This window comes from Mastigoproctus giganteus, chromosome 1, assembly GCF_048544385.1.
Source record: "Mastigoproctus giganteus isolate SK-2022 chromosome 1, ASM4854438v1, whole genome shotgun sequence".
NCBI classification, from domain to species: domain Eukaryota; kingdom Metazoa; phylum Arthropoda; class Arachnida; order Uropygi; family Thelyphonidae; genus Mastigoproctus; species Mastigoproctus giganteus.
In genome coordinates, this window is record NC_143575.1 from 205739150 (window position 1) to 205754391 (window position 15242).

Here is a 15242-nt window from a genome sequence, read left to right on the forward strand (position 1 = left end):
CATCATATGTGTGTGAGGAGAGTTTCTCAAAAAACACTGGTTGTAACTTTGAAGGCTGAATGGTAGAGTCAGTGGACATTTGCAAAAAAAATGGTGGAGACTGTTCCACAGAGACTGGAGGCTGTCATAAAGGCTGGAGGTTTCAGCTCACTTTATTAGTTTTCCTGTAAATAAAGGTTATTTGTAGACAAATATGCAGGTGTCCAAATATTAATGGTAGGGCAGTGTACTTTTGATTTAAAAATAACAAACTATGTCACTTACCTCACCAAAAAGGGATGCCTAACTTAGAATACACACCACTATAGCATATTTTAACTGCTTGGAGCCTCATCCAGTAGGAGACATTTGGTCCTTGAGGTTTGTTGTGGGCATTCTTCCAGTGATGACAGCAAGTTGCCATTTGGAAATCTAAAATAAAATACTGATGGACCTAGCTGATATTCAGATCTTCCTTTTGAGCCAAGTGCATAAAACTTGAATAGATTCATATCCTCTGCTTGTGCATTCATAGTAGTGGGACTGCTAGTAGCTCTAGGTATATCTGCCTTTTGCAAGTTTCAAAACACTGTGAATGATTGGTATACTAGAAGTAATCACCCAGGCATGATGTACCAGCATAGCAGAGATTGATGTGTGGATTCACACACCCACAGAAAGCCAAGCCTCTGCTGTATTATTATGCAATACTAAATGACTCTTATCATTTGGTGCAGCTGATTATACAAAACAAATGGGAGGAATTGAAGGCCCATATTAAATTAGAGGGAAGATATTAACTACACTTGGAATTATCCTCACTTAATTCAATTAGAATTCTGGATAACCATCAATTTTATATACATATATAGAAATTTATATTCAGTTTGATGTAGAGTTAAATAGTGCACTTATTTATAATACTCCACTGAATTTGTATTAACTTAACTTGATTATGAGTATGAACAATGTGCCCATATTTCTCTTAACAGATTTGGACTACTTTTTTTAATGGACGCTATATCATTTTGCTAATGGGAGGATTTTCAATATATACTGGTCTCATATACAATGATGTTTTCTCCAAGTCCCTGAACATTTTTGGATCTGCTTGGCAGGCACCTCCACTGTAAGTTGTAGTGGAAATCATTTTGTTTATTAATGTTAAATAAGAAATGTACAAAATGCGGCAGTAAAGTTCCCAGACTGGTGCAATAAAAAGAACACACAGTGAAGGAGCTCAAAAATGGTTTTATTTTTATTGAAAGTAATATTTACCTAATTGAATTCAATTATTACACCATTCTAAAAGTATCTGAAAGAGTTTGCAAAATCATCCAAAGAGATGATGTTCAGTTGGCGGTTACATTTTTTTTTGTCCTCAAATCCTGAAATCTCTTACCTTTTGAGGGCAGTTCTCACCTTGTGAAAGAGGAAGAAGTCTGCTGGTGCTAGATTGAGAGAGTAGGGTGGATGATTGATCTCTGTGCAAGTTTCACCAGAAAAGTCTTCACACAAGTGCAAAAATTAGTGGGAGCATTGTTGTGCAACAAGAATTAGCTGCCTCTCGAAATTGTGGCTTCAACCTGGAAATGCACTTCAATAGTCTTTAAAGCACCTATACATAGAATCGTATTGACTCTCTCTCCCTTCAGATACTAATTCCTTCTGTATCATGCCCTGTTTGTCAAATAACATAATCAACATCATTTTGATCTTGGACTTCTGTAAATTAAATTTTTTGGGTGCCTTGGTGATAATTTTGAAGTCCCATTGCATGCTTTGATGCTTTGTCTCTGGGTCATACTGAAGCATCCAACACATCTCTGGTGACAATACAGTCGAGGAAATTAGGATTAGCGTTAATAGAGGCTTATGATGCAAGAAAGCAAGCTTATACAGCATCAGCCAAAAAAAACCTTTCCATTTCACCCATCCATTTGCTCCAAATGTTTGTATAGCTCTACCTTGAATTTATTTAAGCTGTCAACTTCTACAACGACAGATGGAAGTTTTGTTCCAGCATTCAACCATCCACTGGTTAAAGGCAAATTTCCACACATCTATTCTACAACTGTCTTTCTTCAATTTGAATTGTCCCCTCAGGCAATTAATCTGGGCAAGAGGAAGAATCCCATCAGCATTGAGCATGTTCAAACCATTCAAAGCCATATATAATTCAGTCAGATCACCTCTACCTTGAATTTATTTAAGCTGTCAACTTCTACAACGACAGATGGAAGTTTTGTTCCAGCATTCAACCATCCACTGGTTAAAGGCAAATTTCCGCACATCTATTCTACAACTGTCTTTCTTCAATTTGAATTGTCCCCTCAGGCAATTAATCTGGGCAAGAGGAAGAATCCCATCAGCATTGAGCATGTTCAAACCATTCAAAGCCATATATAATTCAGTCAGATCACCTCGCAGGCACGTGGTCTTCAGACACTGTAATTTGCAAAACTTAAGCCCTTTCTTCGTAAAAGCAACCCTTTGTTCCATTCACTAATCTTGTTGCCCTTTTCTGTGCTCATTCCAGCAGCTCTACATCCTAAAGTGAGGCCTCCAGACCTGTATACAGTACTCAAGGTGTAGTCTCACCATTGCCTTACACAAGGTATACTAGACTGTATACCTTGCAGAAGGTATACACAAGGTATACCATCTGCTCAACTTTTCTAGATCCTGTTGCAGAAGCGTACCATCATTAGTGTCATTAACAACCCAGCCAACCTTCGTATCATCTGCAAACTTAGACAGTAATCCTGATATACCTTCATCAATATCACTAATAAATAAATACAGAAAACAACAATGGACCCAACACTGAACCCTGGGGGACTCTACTAATAACATTAGTCCATGAAGAGTAGTGTCCCTTGATTACCATTCTGCTTCTCCCACTCAACCATCCCTTTATTCATAGCAACAATTTGCCCTTAATGCCATACTGTTCCAATTTGTACAGTAGTCTTCCATGTGCAACACTATCAAAAGCTTTCCTAAGATCCAAGTACATGATATAAAAATTATTTTTTGCCTCCAATTCCTTTGTGACCACATCATAGTATCCAATCAAATTGATCAGACAAGACTATAATTCTGAAGTCTTGTCAAGATGATCCTGCAGTGCTACTTTAACCGGTGCCTCCATTAATTTCCCTGGAACTGAAGTTAAACTAACAGGTCTGTAATTACTTGTCATCCTTTGATCCTCCTTTGTGAATTGGGGGTCACGTTTGCACATCTCCAATCCATGGGTACCTCCCCTGAGTCTAAGGAAGCTCTCATAATTATGGCTAAGGGTTTGCTCACTTCCTTTGCTGCCTCCTTTATTATAACTGGATTGATCCCATCCACCCCAGGTGCCTTTCTTATGTTTATTTTCAACAATTTCTGCTCCACTTTGCTCTCAGTTATTACAAAATCATTTAGCTCACTGCCAGAGTTTAATATACCTCTGGCATTTGCCTCCCTGAATAACATATGTAGATGTGAAATACTCATTCAGTTTGTTAACTACCTGAGTAGAATCAACAGTTTACGTAAGTAAAGAACTCTTTGCTGTTTTTGTTTGCATCCTTTGCCAAAGATTTCTTGTAATCTGCCTTTGCCTGCCTAACTTCCTTTTTGACTTGATTATATACCAGCTTATATCTACCATAGGCTTTTGTGTCACCTGTTAATTTTAATGTATCCCATGCATTTTTCTTCTCTGCATGTGTCTCATTAGTTCATTTGACATCCACTGAGGCCTAAACCTTGAACAATATTTGCTGTTGGTAATATCATCAGTTGGTCCCACTGTATACAATTAAAAACTGTCTCAGACCACCGTAGTCACCTTTACGAAAGCAAAAACCCTTCCCTTTACCCTTGATGGCAGTTACCTCTTTGAGTAAATCCGACATCAACACACTATCACTGCCACCTAGTGGTTCCTTTATCTGCAGATTCTTAATGATAAAGAATCACTACTGATAATCAGATCAAGGGTATTACTCCCTCTAGCTGCCTTCTGAACATTCTGCTGTAGAAAACAATCATCCAATAAATCCACAAGCTTTTCTAGTGCGAGTGACCAACCCACAATTATCTTGAAAAGTGTGTATGAAGTCTTTGCATGATGACACTCTTTGTTGCTTCGGCTTGTCTGTGAAGCTGTGTGGCATAAATTTTGTGCAGACCTACCTTTTCCCTAAATCTTGTCATCTCCTTATTCACATCCAACTCATCAGCTATAATTCTGAGGATCAAATAATGATCTTGCCACAATTTCCCAAACTTTTGCAACTCTGTCCTCATTTCGAGAGGTTGACAGGCACCCACTCCTTGAGTCATCGCAAACATCCTCATGTCTGTCTGACTTTGAACTTTTAACCATTAAAACACTCTGGTACAACTTAACATTTCATCACCATAAACAGTTTTTAATATTTCATATGTTGCAGCCTTTCCCAGTTTAAAGTAAAATTTGATATTCATTCATCACTCCATTACAAAATAATGACATGGAATGTTAACCTACTAATGAAACTGGTTGCTACTTGCAACCTGTCAGCCTACTGGACAATTTCTTTGCCCCCATTTGTTGGAAGAAGTTTGAACTACAACATACCACTTCTGTTTATTTTCAAACTCATTGAACATGATCGCAACAGCACTAGTAAAGGAACTTTATTGCCACACCCTTGTGTTTTCTTAGTTTTGCATCCAATTAGTAAATAAATTTTCTTTATCCTTACAAAATACCAAGTGACTGATTTAATTATTTATTTGCTTTTGAAATTGACTGTTGACCTAAAACTGCAATGCCTCTTGGCACTATACCATATTTCTGCTTTGGTCAGCAACTAAAACAGAAATATGGGTATGCTGCCAAAAGAAATTTAAAAAAAATTGCAAGCATGAAAAATTCAGCATCTGGTAAGACTGTCTCTTACTGCCAACTTAGAGCTCATCAAGAACAGAATCAAGATTTAATGTTGTAATTATTCATTCTTATTTAACCTTTGATATATTTCTGTTAGCTTTTAAATATGTTAACTGTTAAAGACAGTACACTACTATTTTTAAACATAGTACTCTTGGCACTGTGGTCATTTCTGTTTTTGTCACTAATCAAAAATATGGGTATTGCCAGAAGAGTCCACAAGAAAATAGCAGTGACAGACTTGAATAGAGGAAAGTAAATCTAAGCTTGCCTGGGGAGTAATAAATGATGACTTGAAGAAATTGCTGTAGTGAAGAACAGCAAAACCATCTGTTGAGATGGCTTGTCTTTTTTACCAATTTATCACAAACTACAATATTTTAAAGTTAGAAAAAAGCAAAATATAAAGAACACCTAATATATATTTGCACCTATATAAAAGAGAAAATGGTCATCTGGGTATAGTCTATGGTTTGACCGCTGATATCCCATCTCCTCAGGGAAAGCTCTAAGGAACAACATTTTGGTGAAGGAAGAATGTAGTGTTTCAATAACTCCATTCAACCCATCAAATGGACTGAGTTGAGTAATTGTAACACTGGAATTTCTCACATATGCAATGTTCCTTAATTCTTTCTGGCACTATCCCCATATTTATGTTTTGATGTGCTATACTTATATCATAGAATTATTGATACCCAACTGCAGTGCCTCTGTATATAATTTTTGTTTAATTTTTTACAATGTACAATGATATGGTCCTCCCAGTTATAGACTAATTTCTTGTTCCTCGTGTTGATTCTTGTTCATGCACATTGTTTCCAGCTTTGCTTCCGGTACTGACGTCCAGTTTAAACAGTTTGTGTGGTGTGCTTTTAGTATTTAGTGAAGCATCTACACTGATGAGCCAAAACATTATGACCACCTACCTAATATGATGTTGGTCCTCCACATGCAGCCAAAACAGCTTGTACCCTTTTGCCCATTTTGTCATTGTATCATCACTTTTTTTTTTTATCTCAGTATTTTTTTTATCTCTACACAAAATTCAGTAATTTTACAATTTTTATGACAACACAGTTGTTAGTTTGGTCTTTTGATGTTTTTCTGATGATATAACAGCAAGATCACAATCACTGAATAAGCAGAGGTGAAGATATCCATGAAATATGTGATTGAATTCTTTTAATAATAGATTTTCAAGTACCTCGATCAAGACAACTTGTGAAATATGCCGTTCAAACATTATATTACTCTTAAGAGATTTTGATTGTTCACATTTGACAGTGATGGTATGTATCATATGTTTCAGTGACCTGTTGAAGAAATTACCAAAATACTCAACTGAAACAGTGAAGCATCTACACCGATGAGCCAAAACATTATGACCACCTACCTAATATGATGTTGGTCTTCCACATGCAGCCAAAACAGCTTGTACCCGGCGAGGCATTGATGCTACAAGATTTCTAAATGTGTCCTGTGGTATCTGGTACCAACACGTAACCAGCTGATCCTTTAATTCCAAGGGTCCGTGGTTGAGATGCTGCAGATCGGAGTTGCTGTTCCAACACAAAACACAAATGCTTGATGGGATTGATGTCTGGGGAATTTGGAGGCCAGGGCCATACCTGGAAGTCCTCTTCATGTTCTGCGAACCAGTCTCAAACAATCTGGGTGATGTGGCATGGCGCATTATACTGCTGAAAGACGGTACCGCCAGAGGGGAAGACCGTTGCCATGAAAGGGTGTACCTGGTCAGCAATGATGTTTAGGTAGGTGGTAGACACAGAGTGCCTGGCACATGGATGACTGGACCCAAGGTATCCCAGCAGAACATTGTATAAAGCATGACTCTCCCACCACTGGCTTGTTTTCGTCCCACGGTGCATCCAGGCGCCATCACTTTCCCAAGTAAACGACCCACACATACCCGGCTGTCCATGTGGTGCAACAGGAAACATGATTCATTGGACCAGACGACCTTCTTCCAATCGCTCAGGGTCCAGTTTCGATGCTCGCTTGCCCATTGTAGGTGCTGTCGCCAGTGAAGCGTGGTTAGCACGGGCACTCAGATCAGCCTGTGGTTACGCAGCCCCATTTTCAGCAGGGTTCGGTGCACTGTGTGTTGTGACACATTACTCCCATCACCAGCATTCCAATTACCAGTGAGTTGCACCGCAGTCGTCCTTCTGTTGTCACATACCATCCGTGAGAGCCTTTGCTCACCTCGAGCATCGATGAGCCATGGTTGTCCAACACCTCGCCAGTGGTTCATGGGTTCCCCCTCCTCGGACCACTTTCGGTAGGTACTAACCACGGCTGACTGTGAGCATCCCACACCAGTTGTGCCATTTCGGATATGCTCTGACCCAGTCTTCTGGCCCTTACAATGTGGCCTTTGTCAAACTCGCTTAAGTCTGCTGCCTTTCCCATCTGAAGAACAAGAGTAACACTGTTTAACGGAGCTCAGTATCAGATGTTTTTTATACAGTGTCCCGACCCGCACATGTGCTGCAGTTGCTTCAATTTGCATAACGACTCGCTGGTCACAATGTTTTGGCTCATCGGTGTATTTATGTTGTGTATAGAGATATGCATCGAATGATGGTGACCCAGTCATTTCCTCTGAAATCAGAAATAAAAGGAAACTGATCGAGACCATGGTTCAGTCATCAAACTTGAACTATGATAGTAGATTCTATGGCAAGAGATGGATTGAAGTTGTTTCTTCCCAAGAGAATATTAATATAAATAAAGTTTACACACTTAATTACTGACCTATGAGATTTTATGATTGTCCACATTTATTTTTTAATAAATTATTTTGTATTCCAGTCTTGTTTTTTTTTTTTTTTTTTTTTGTCTTTTAAAGAGATTTGTTAAATTACTACTGATATATTTTTCTTCTAAATAAAATAAGCAACTTTGAATTCAAAGCGAAGGCAGTAAACACTGATTATAAGTGAAATTTACATATATATATGTAAACCACAAACACGAGAGGTATTAGAACCTATAGTACTTAGTACCGTGCTTGGGTTGGAGGTTGAGAAAACGAAAGAAGATATTTGTTGACACTGGACTTGAATTTCTGTAGACTGTAATTTTCAGGAAATACGTATGAAGGAAGGTTGTTCCAGAAAATGGCAGTTGAATGAATAAACTAGGAAGATGAGAAGTTGGTTCTGTGAGTTTGGAGTTGGACAGTAAATGGATGTTGGCTGGTGGCGGCACGTGTTTGGACTGTTTTGAAAGAGAGATTGGGAATTATAGAAGCCAATTCAGAAGAACAGTGCCCATGGATATATCTGTAGAAGAGGCATGCAGCAGAAACAGTAAGTCTATGAGACAGCGAGTGGAGAGTCTGTTAGAGGTGAATCATTAATTAACCTAACTGCCCTCTCCTGAATGGATTCAAGAAGCCTGAGAGAGGTTTTGGGGGCACCGCCCCAGATGTGGGAACAATATTCCATGGCAGGGCGAATTTGCAATTTATACAGAGTGAGCAGCTGTTTGGAAGAAAAGTAACGTCGAGAGCGAAAGAGAAAACCAAGTTTTTTAGATGCAGAGGAAGCAATATTTGTAATGTGCTTGTGCCAAGAGAGATTAGAAGTCAAGGTAATCCCCAAAAGAGATACAGTAATACCCCGAAGTTACGCAATAGGTGAGTCCGACGAAAATCGAAATCGCGTAAGTCGGGGTACAACTTTGCATATAAATAAATATAAATTTGGTTTAATTGGGACCAAGGACTAACAAAAACACTAGTTTAAAAGAAAAATATTTAATAAAATTGCAGTTATTTATACATATTAATACAAATTATGTATTAAAAAAATAAATGAGTTAGTAAAAACGTTATTTCGATGTTGATGGCTTCATAAAATCTAACAAATTCGTCTGACGACACAGCGGCTTCTTTTTTTCACGCAGAATTTCTTAGTAGCAAGCTAATAAATTTTTTTTCCTTGCCTTGTAGCTATAACGCATTCTTGGGGTCTGTTTTCTAAAATTTTTAAGCCCTTTTCAATTGAGCTGAGACTTTCTGTCAAGCTTGCAGTTGTCATGTGCTTTTCTGGTGGAACTGGGTCTGAAGTGTCGGATAATTCAGTGACGTTTTGCCACACATCTCTATGAGCTCATTCATTGTCAGCTCCTCACTATGTGAATCCAACAGCTCGTTGACATCATCACCATTGACCTCCAAATCTAATTGCTTGGCAAGATTAACAACTTCTATCATATGAGCGACATGATCAGTTTCTGGCGTTGTTTTCATCTCGTTTTTGAAAAAAAAAAATGGACAAAGTTTCTTCCAGACAGCATTCAATGTTTTTTTATGAATTTCATCCCAAGATTCTTCAGTGATTCTTATGGCATCTAAAACTCAATGTTTTAGATGTTTTAGATTGTTTCCAAAAGTCTTTAACAGATATCTCACTATTTTGTCTCATAGCTTCATTCAGACGTGCAAACGAATGCTCGTGTAGTAGACCTTGAATGATTTGATGACTCCCTGGTCCATTGGTTGAAGCAAGCTGGTTGTGTATGGAGGCAAAAACACAACTTTCACACGTCGGTCGAAATTAATTAGGGTGGCAGGAGGGTGACCGGGTGCATTGTTAATATGAAGGATCAATTTAAATGGAACCTGTTTAGACTTGCAATAACGTTCGACTTCGGGTATGAAGTGGTGACCAAACCAGTCCTCAAAAACGGAAGCTGTCACCCAAGCTTTATGATTTGACTTCCAAATCACTGGTAAGTTAATTTTAGATATATTTTTTTAAAACTCTTGGGTTTTCGGAGCGATATATTAAGAGAGGTTTTAACTTGCAGTCACCAGCTGCATTGCCACCGACCATCATTGTCAATCGGTCTTTGGAAACCTTAAAGCCTGGAAAGTTTTTTTATTCGTGAAAACGATGTAATGTCCGACAAAAGTTGAGCACGAATTCGAACACACACACACATAAATATGACAGTTGGAATGCAAATTCTTGTATATGTGTGCAGCTCATGCGGCAGCAAATGAATTTTGTTCATCTTTCGCTCTCACTCTCTGCCATCACACCGTATATCGATAGCATATGAAAAACGACCTTGAAGATAGTGTGCGGCAATGTTCCCAAACGAAAAAATCAAGAACCGCATAACTCAGAGTTCGCGTAAGTCGGGATATTATTGTATATCATTTTGCCTAGAAATCGGATTGTCACTAAAGATAAGCATAGGAGCAGAAGAATCCTTTTTGTGAGATATAAGACAAGACTGAGTTTTAGAAGGGTTGAAATCAACTAAGTTGTTTTTACCCCACTGGAGAATTACCTGAAGATCGACATTTAAGGAATTGGTAGCAGATTTTCGAGAAGTTGAAGCTGATTCAGCAGAACAAGGTTTCTCAAAATGGAAAGTGGACAATGTGCTATCATCGGCAAAACTATGGATAGGATTTTCAGTCAATGGAAGAAGGTCATTAATATACAAGAGGAAAAGAGTGGGGGAGAGAACTGAACCTTGGGGAACACCGGCATTAGTGGAGAAGTTAGAAGATACAGAGCCATCTACCATCACCCTCAGTGAACGATCAGAGAGAAAACTGGATAACCAATTACTAAAAACAGTTGGCAAACCATAAGATGGAAGCTTGTTTAGAAGACCTTTATGCCAAACACGATCGAATGCATTTGAGATGTCAAGAGCAACTACTTGTGTTTCACCGAACCTTTCCATTCAATTAGTCCATAAATGGGTAACATAAGCCAGAATATCACCAGTGGATCGACACTGACGGAATCCATACTGGCGATCATTGATCAGACGGAAGGTTTCTAGGTAGTTTAAGAGTTGGCGGTTAATTGATTTCTCCATTACTTTAGAAAGAGTAAAAGTAATTACAATGGGACGATAACTGGATGGGAGAGATTTGTCGCCCTTTTTAGGAACTGGCTGTATATGAGTAAATTTCCAAGCAGAAGGAAAAACACCTTTTGGAATAAGAAAGTGAAAAAAGGCGGCAAAGAATAGGAGTAAGTTCAGGAGCACAGGTTTTGAGAACAAGTGGAGAAATATCATTGGGACCTGGAGCTTTCTTAGCATCACGATTCTTCAAAATCCTTCTGACATCCTTTTGACGGAAGACCACAGGGGGCATTGAATGGAGCGTGTTGGGAATGGTGGGAGGTGTTTTACCAAGATCATTAATACATGAGTTGGAAGAAAAATGGGATGCTAGCAGGTCAGCTTTATCCTTGGCTGAAGTGACAACAGAACCATCTGGTTTGGACAGAGGTGGGAGCAGAGATGGGCAAAAGTTGCACCCAACTGCTTTGGCAAGAGACCAGAATGCTCGGCTAACATTAGGGCAAGAAGCAAGTTTTCTACTCTTAGTCTGTTCAAACTCTAGTTTGGACTGATTAATAACTGCTTTACAATTGTTGCGAGCTTTGGTGTACGCAGAAAATGAAACTGAAGAATTAGAAACAAGCCAATTACGATATGCAACATTCTTCTCTTGAACAGCCTTAGCACATTTATTGGAAAACCAAGGTTTAGATAGAGGACGAGATTTTAAAGTGGAGTGTGGGATAAAGGATTCCATTCCTGCAAGAATAATTTCACTGACACGATCTGAGCAAACGTTGACATCAGAAGTTTTGAAACAGTAATCCGACCAAGGAAAAGAAGTCTCGCAGGTCATCCCATTTTGCATTTTTGTAATGCCAAACAACACGAGGTTGGGAATAGCCATGAGATAAAGGTTCCATTTGAGAAGAGACAATCACCAAGTTGTGATCTGAAGTGCCTAAAGGACCTCTCACTTCGAACGTATACTTAGAAGGGTTGTTTGCGAGAAAAAGTTCAAGCGTATTGGCTGTGTGATTAGGATTGTCTGGTATTCTTGTAGGTAAATGAACAATCAGTGCCAGGTCATTAGTAATTGCAAAAGTCTCAGCATCTCGACTAGCTGGGTCTGTGTGACTTGAAAACTGAAGCCAGCTGGAGTTGTGAACATTAAAATCACCAAGGAAAATTACCTCACTGTTAGGAACGTTGGACTGGAGAAAGTCAAGTTGTAAAGAGAGGAAGTCAAAGAGCTCCAAATGATTAGTGGAGTTGGGAGAATGGTAGAGACAACAGATGAATTTGACACAATGAGGTAGAGGGATTTTAAGCCAGAGAAGATCAAAGAGAGGAGATTCCAAATTGCCAAGTCTCTGACAGGGAATATCAGAACGGACATATGCACAAGTACCACCTTTGAGGCGAAAGGAATCATACAGCAACTAATTTGGGCATCTGTGATGAGCAGTAGTTGAATCAACCGATAACTGAGATTCTGTCAGAAAAAGTACATGGGGTTTGGCAGACTGCAAGTGTAAATGGACATCGTTGAGATTAGAACTGAGACCATGTATATTTGTGAAATGAATTAAGAAGTGCTTGGGAGGTTTAGATCTTTTCGCAGATAAGCTTGCTCTATTAGTTTGACAATTCATGGTGTATTCAATAATAAGAAAAGGTGGGTGGGACATGCTGTATGAAGTAATGAAATTTTTGGATATGGCGTACACATGGTAAGAATATACCCAGATCCTTGACATAACGTGGCTTCGACAGTGCTCCCCGCATACACACTAATCGGACTCCCTCCAGTCACCATCTGGCAGAGTAGACGTAGCAAGATTATACACTAGCTGATCTGGAAGCCCCCTAGAGAGTTACCAATAGGTTCGGTCCGGTGTACTAACTAGCAGCCGGCCTGCAAACACTGTTTTTGAGCTGTACCCTCGAAATGTAAGGAATATTGGATCTCGCCACGATGTTCATCATAACCTCAAAAGTCATCAATCATACTGCATGATGGAAGAGATAGGGAAGGGTTGACCGGAACTTAGCTCTAGAGACTAAACATGGGTTCCACCACTTCAAGCCTCCAATAAGCAAAGTGGTGGTATTGCACCGGTTGATGTGTCATCTACCACCTAGTATTGCCTGGTAACATAGAGGGACGGCATTCCTCCATGTGGTGTGTGCGCCACACCTCAACCCCTGCTTACGTTGGTTCACACCTGGGTGGTCACCCACCATGTACTTGTGCTTAGAGGGGAACAGGTATCCTGTGTGTTATCAGACACTCAGCCTAAAACACTGATGGATCCAATGTCTCTCTATTACAGAAGATTTAGGAGAAGTCCGGTTGGCCTGCCTCCCTAAAATCCACTCATGCACACCTTCTCGATGGTAAGCCCTGTTATGTCACTTAGGTGGTAACGAATGTGTAGAGTGGTTCTCTTCAAGACGCCTGGTCAGCGTGAAGAGGAAAAGACCAAACCCTTCAACATATGAGAGCACAACAATACAAATGGCCCTCAGTCCCCAGCAGCTTTCACTCTCCCTCTTACGGCAGCGAGAGGATCAGAGTGGAAGCAGAGGGTGCTAAGAATCTCTGGGTACGACCAGGCTGCCATGCACGGAAACTGAACTTGGCCTGTTATAACGTAAAATCACTCACCAGTGAAGACATGATATTAGAGCTGGAAAAGGAATTAGAAAATGTGAATTGGAATATCAACGATTTGGCTGAAACAAGAAGAAATGAATCACTTATAAGTTTATCAAGTGGAAATCTGCTGTACACCAATGGAAACAGTGAAAGGAGTGAAGGTGGAGTTGGGTTTCTGGTCATAAAGATTTTAAAAACAACATTTTGGAATTCAAAAGTACATCACCAAGGGTGTCAAGACTAATACTCAAGATTTCTAAGAGGTACAAGCTAAAGATTATAATGATTTATGCACCAACATCGAGCCATGATGATGAAGAGGTTGAAGAAATGTACACCGAAATTGAGTCTTCTAGATGAGCAGAAAACCCACTACACTATTATTATGGGGGACTTCAATGCTAAAGTTGGAAAAAGGTAAAACAGCACAGAAAGAGGAACTATAGGAAATTTTGGAATTGGTGAAAGAAATAAAAGAGGTGAAAGACTTGTGGAATTTGCAGAATCTCAAGGGCTGTCAGTAATGAACCCTTTTTTCAAGAAAAGGGTGAACAAAAAGTTGACATGGAAGAGTCGAAATGGATTAACAACTAATGAAATCGACTTCATCCTCACTAACAGAAGATATATTGTGAATGATGTTACCGTCCTGAATAAGGTAAATGTTGGAAGTGATCAGAGAATGGTAAGATGTACACTTGATGTAGGAAAGGAAAGGAAAAAACTGACTCGAATAAATAATACAAAGGTCTTTGAGATAACAGAAGAGGAGAAAAAGCAGTATGTACTGGAACTTAAGAACAAGTTTGAGCTTCTGCAGACTGCCCAGGACCAAGATATCAACGAGGAATATTACAACTTTCTGAAAGTGATAAAGCCCAAGAAACCTATAGGGAAAAAGAAATCCAAAGAAAAAAAAATTAGTCAAGAAACACTTGTCATGATGAACCGAAGACGGCAAATGAAAAGCAAGAAAAACAGACAGGGAGAAAATTGAGTATACCGAGTTATGCAAAGCCATTAGAAAGAGATTCAGAGAGGACATAAGAAGATTTAACACAAGAAAAGTAGAACAAGCATTAAGGGAAAACAAAGGATTTAAATCAGCAGCCATGAGCAGTAATACAGAAAGACAAATGATACTGAAACTGAAGAATAGCGATGGTGTACTTATAAACAGCAGAGAAGGCATAAATCAAATAACAGAAGACTACTATAGAGAATTATACGAGGAGCAGGGGAATGATGCCAGCAGTGGGGAAGATGGATTGCAAAGTAGCAACACATACGACATATCCGATATTCTTCCTGATGAGGTAGAACATGCATTGAAAAAAAATTAAGAATCAGAAAGCCCCGGGGGAAGATGAAGTTACTGTAGAGTTGTTAAAATTGGGAGGAAGAGACATAACACAAAAACTGGCAAGGCTCTTCGCAAAGTGCATTAGAAAAGGTGTGACGCCTAAACAGTGGAATAATGCAATCATACTTTTGCTGCATAAAAAAGGAGATAAATCAGAAATTGAAAATTAAAGACCAATTAGCTTGTCATCCCACATCTAAAAGTTGTTCACAAGGGTCATTAACTGATTAGAAAGAATACTTGAAGAGAATCAACCGAAAGAGCAAGCTGGCTTTAGGACAGGATTCTCAACTATGGATCACCTTCACGTAATATCACAGCTAATGGAGAAAGCAAATGAATATAAAACACCATTATGCCTAACATTTGTGGATTATGAAAAGGCATTTAACTCCATACAGCATAAGGCAATGTTTCGGGCACTGGAAAGACAAGGCATAGATACCCCATATATTATG

At 39.1% G+C, this 15242-nt stretch overlaps 1 protein-coding gene across 3 annotated transcripts in view; it reads left to right on the plus strand.

The window, feature by feature from the left end:
- The window catches only part of Vha100-1 (V-type ATPase subunit a family protein Vha100-1), a 207513-nt gene that overhangs the window by 115148 nt on the left and 77123 nt on the right, over positions 1-15242 (plus strand). For all 3 annotated transcript variants that reach the window (XM_090375739.1, XM_090375724.1, XM_090375730.1), the window contains exon 12: positions 972-1108. In XM_090375739.1, the coding sequence (XP_090231865.1) occupies positions 972-1108 (137 nt within the window). The remainder of the gene's footprint in view (positions 1-971; positions 1109-15242) is intronic.